Here is a 4,590-nt window from a genome sequence, read left to right as displayed (position 1 = left end):
AGGGAATTCCAGAGCTGTGCAGTGGACAATGTGGGTGGTGCGATTACAATCAGTGATGCAGAAGAGCTTGGAGCTAGAGTAGTGCACAGACCCTGGGGTTGGAGAAGGCTACAGAGACAAGGGGAATGCAGGGCATCTGTATGTCTTTAAAGGAAGGAAGCGACTTTTAAAATCACTGGTAGCCAGAGTAAGTGTGCAAGAACAGAGCTGACAAGTGAACAGGACGTGGTCAGATTTAGAACAAGGACAGTAAGTTTTACGATGACCATGAGGTTCCAGGGGGTGGAATTTGGGAGGCCGGTTAGGGGTGGATTAGAAAAGTCAGACCGAGGTGTAACGACGTTTTGGATGAAGATTTCAGCAGCTGAAGAAGTGAGGGAGTGCCAGAGATGACCGGCATTGTGGAGATGGAAAGAGACAGCCTCAGTGATGGAGTGAGTACAGGGTTCGAAAGCTCATTTCAGGGAGACTAAACACAAAGTGTCAGGGAGGGATGGAGAGCGAGTGATAACAAACCCTGCAGGTTAAGATGTTGAGACATGGTTCTTGGTGATCCTCCTGTTTTATTGATAGATTGTGGAATCAGGATTCCCTGTGAGCTATCATACATCACCTTCTCAGGTGAAAGTAAAAGAATCTACAGGCACTTTTTTTAAGACCAAAGTTGACGATGGAGATATAATTTGCTCAGTGAAGCGAGGACATGTTAAATTCTATGATTTATTCTCGATAAGCAGAGACATGAGCTCCACCTACCCACAGCTGTCTCCAGGCCAGCCTGTTTAGGCAGCTGGCAGCCACTCTGCTGTAGAACCACTCGTTCATCAACTTCGATTACCTCTTCGTACAATACCTCCGGCATCACAATCTCCTACAGGAGGTAGACAGAGGCAGAATAATGAGACAGCATGCAGAGAAAGGGGGGTAACACAAAGAGAAAAAAAAATCACAGAAAGCGAGAAACCATGCAGCTGGAGGGGAGAGAATGTAACAGACTGTAGAAGGGGAAAGAGAAAGAGAATAAGAGGGACAGTGTAAAGGGAGGGGTAGGACAGAGAGGGAGAGGCATTCTCCAGAGGGAGTTGTGAGTGTGTGTGTGTGTGAGAGAGAGAGACAGAGAAAGTATGTGTGTGTTCTTATTTATTCACTTTTTTCTGGGATGTGGGCGTAGCTGGCTGGGCCCAGCATTTATTGTCCATCCCTAATTGCCCCTTGAGAAGGTGGGGCTGAGCTGCCTTTTGGAACCGCTGCAGTCCATGTGCTGTAGGTTGACCCACAATGCCATTAGCAAGGGAATTCTAGGATTTTGACTCAGTGACAATGAAGGAATGGTGATATATTTCCAAGTCAGGATGGTGAGTGACTTGGAGGGGAACTTGGAGGGGGTGGTGTTCCCATATATCTGCTGCCCTTGTCCTTCTAGATGGAAGTGGTTGTGGGTTTGGAAGGTGCTGTCTGAGGATCATTGGTGTATGAAGGGAATAGTGAGAGAGAGAGACAGTGAGAGAGAGGGAGAGAGAGTGTGCAATGGGGAGAAGAGAGACACAGGCACAGAGAGAAGGAGACAGACAGCAAGTGGCTGTGTGATCAAGGCAATTGAGCAAATATTTCTATTTTACTTTCTTAGGAGTAAACTGGCAAAGCTCACTGGTGTCAGTATTAAAACTTCATCCCTCACTGCCTTGCTCACTCCACAAGGGTGTGCACCAGCTGGACAGAGCTCCACATTACCTCTTGTTGTTGCATGAAGTGAATATATGAAGTGCCGATCTAATTAGGCAGCATCAGATCTTCCCCAGGGTTTGGGAACCAGGACTGGAAGCCCTTCTCTCAGCCTTCCCTCCCTCCCCCAGCCTGATTGCTGGGAACTGTCAGCTCTTCATTGCCAGGCAGTACCACTGAGAATGGCTGCTGGTAGCAGCAATGCATCCAGCTGAGTCCCTGGATTAAAGCTCAAAGGTGAATGAGGGTGGGATGGGGGTCGTGAGTTGGGGGGCACTATGGAAGGGCAGGAGGAGGAGGAGGAGATCAAAAGCAGGAGTAGTGAGATCGCTTTCAATAGCACCTTCTGATTCTGAGTTCCTTGCTATCCTGATCGACTGGGCTTGCACTCACTGGAATGTAGAAGAATGGCGGGGGGGGGTCTTATAGAAACACGGGCTGAGACGAGGAAGAATTTCTTCACTCAGAGAGTTGTGAACCTGTGGAGTTCTCTCCCACAGGAAGCTGTTGGGGGCCAGTTCATTAGATACATTCATGAGGGAGCTGGACATGGTCCTTGTGGCTAAAGGGATCAAGGGGTATGGACAGAAAGCGGGAGTGGGATACTGAGATTGCGTGGTCAACCATGATTGCACTGAATGGTGGTGCAGGCTCCAAGGGCCGAATGGCCTGCTCCTATTTTCTATATTTCTTCCCAGAAGCTCCCGCACTAACTGTCCCTTTGGGAGAACTGCTCCAAGAACCCAACACCCCTTAACCCCACATCCAGCCAACCATAGGATCCTGTTTCCCTTGTCGTTTTTGAATTCCAGCTCTCCCTCCACTGCCGGAATTATGAATAAAACAAAAACTACTGGAGAAACGCAGCAGGTCTGCAGCATCTGTAGAGACAGGAAAAACAGAGTTAGTTTTTACTCTTCATTGGAACTGAAAGGGGCTCGGAAAAATGTGGATTTTCTGTTACAGAAAAGGAGCCAGTGGAACAGCTAGAAAAGATGCCCCAGAGCGAAAGGCAAAGGGAATATTAATAGTTGGAGAGAATAGACAGAATGAGAGAGAGAGAGAGAGAGAGAGATGAAGAGTAGTTATTAATCGCAGGAAATAGGCCAACTCAACTGAAAACAAACTCATGCAAATAAGACACTGGAGACAGGTTGGGTGAGGAATTATCCAAATGGGCAATTCATGCTCTCAAGTTGCTGAACTCAGTGTTGGATTCTGAAAACTGTAAAGCACTAAAGCAGAAAGAAAGGTGCTGTTCCCCCAGCTGCCATAACAAGTTGCTTTATCAATAATGTTACCCCTTTTCCCCAGCACCTTTCCTTCAGCCCTTGTCCTTTCTGAAGACTCAAAATGCTGGAACATTGAGCTCCCCATCCTTCTCAGCTTCAAGTCAGCTCTCTTCGACTGTGTCAGGTCATTTGAACTGAATCCATGTTTCTAAATCTCCCGTTTAATTCCTTAGAATACATGTTCCCTCAGAGAATTCGGATTTGGTTAACGGCTTCTAAAATACAACCCCAAAATGTCCCAATTTCATGCACCTCTAATAAATCACCTGTATTTACTCTGTGGAGAACAAACCCAGGTTCCCCAGCCCCTCTTCTGTTCACTAAAATCCCCCAACCCTGATCTTATGTTGGTAAATCTCTACTGCTCCCTTTCCAGAAGTTATGACAATGGAAAGTGTAGCACGCAGAAACAGACACAAAACTCCAGGTGATTTGTGAAGGTTTACCAGGTCAAATATCTTCGGCCGGGACTGGTTGCCAATATGTAGCAAGTCCTTGAACCCTTTGGTGATCACCAGTGCAATTCGCTCCCCCTTTCGCTCCAGCAGGGCATTTGTGGCGACAGTTGTTCCCATTCGGATCCAGTCAATCTTGGAGGTGTCGATTGGACGATCCCGAGGAAGCTGCATCCCTGTCTCCTGTCAGAGGCACACACAGAAAACTGAATTAGTGAGGGAGTCTGCAGTACACACTCGCCCGCCAGGACAGGCGAATGTTAGAGTGTTCAACATCCCTTCCTCCAGAAAACCAGTGAGAGCAATGCCACAGGGTCCACCTTCCACTCCTCAGCAACTTACTGCGCACAACACCATGGATCTGCCCCAACTAAATCGGTGTAATTCTGTGAGGAATGATACAAGGGTCTCTCTCTCTCTCTCTCTTGCTGTGATTACTGTGCACAATGCCATGGCTGTCTACCCTTCTCTGATGATCCACTGAGAATCAGTCCATGAGTTCTCCTTTTCCAAACAACCTCATGTCAAAGGATAAAACTGGAGCCCATCTTCACACACTGTTATTAGCTTTAATTTTATGTGATACAAACATTCACCTCCAGACCTAATGACACTATTTTCAGTCTGTTCCTATGTACATAAGCACAAACAAATACCCAATTAATTTGCAACTCCTCCATTCAATCACACACAACTGATATATAATCAATAAAGGTGTCCCCATTCCTATACAGTGCACAGTGATTTACCTCCTGTAGTATTCTCCTGATGCCCTCAGTGGGAGCATCTTGGTAATTGGCTGGGTCCTCAGAGAGGAGCTTCATGACGCGAACTTTGTCCCCTGGACACCTGGCAAAGATATCGGTGAAAGTCCCACCACGATCAATAGCAAACTGAAACCTCTCCGGCTGCACCATGGCTCAGAACTGCAATTCCGGGTGTGACTGTGAGGGAGAGACAGAAGAGCATGTTGGCATGGAAACTACTTTTATCTGTCTCCTTCACCCCAGCTCATTGCCACTTACTGCGCATTGCTCAGACGCTGAGAGATCTCACAGGGCAGCAATGTGTACTGAGATAGTAGGAACTGCAGATGCTGGAGAATCCGAGACAACAAGGTG

At 47.3% G+C, this 4,590-nt stretch overlaps 1 protein-coding gene across 1 annotated transcript; it reads right to left on the bottom strand.

The window, feature by feature from the left end:
• Positions 1-756: 756 nt before the first annotated feature.
• Positions 757-4,424, bottom strand: LOC125482644 (5-oxoprolinase-like; the record flags this gene model as incomplete). Its single annotated transcript, XM_048594753.1, has 3 exons — positions 4,219-4,424; positions 3,461-3,652; positions 757-871 (listed from the first exon to the last, which is right to left on the bottom strand). Coding segments are annotated over exons 1-3 (475 nt in total), but the record flags the coding sequence as incomplete, so codon positions are not given.
• Positions 4,425-4,590: the final 166 nt, after the last annotated feature.

This window comes from Rhincodon typus, unplaced genomic scaffold (assembly GCF_021869965.1).
Source record: "Rhincodon typus isolate 14 unplaced genomic scaffold, sRhiTyp1.1 hic_rhity00014164, whole genome shotgun sequence".
Lineage (NCBI taxonomy): Eukaryota > Metazoa > Chordata > Chondrichthyes > Orectolobiformes > Rhincodontidae > Rhincodon > Rhincodon typus.
The sequence above is the reverse complement of the archived record's forward strand: the minus strand, read 5'-3'. Positions and strand labels throughout refer to the sequence as shown.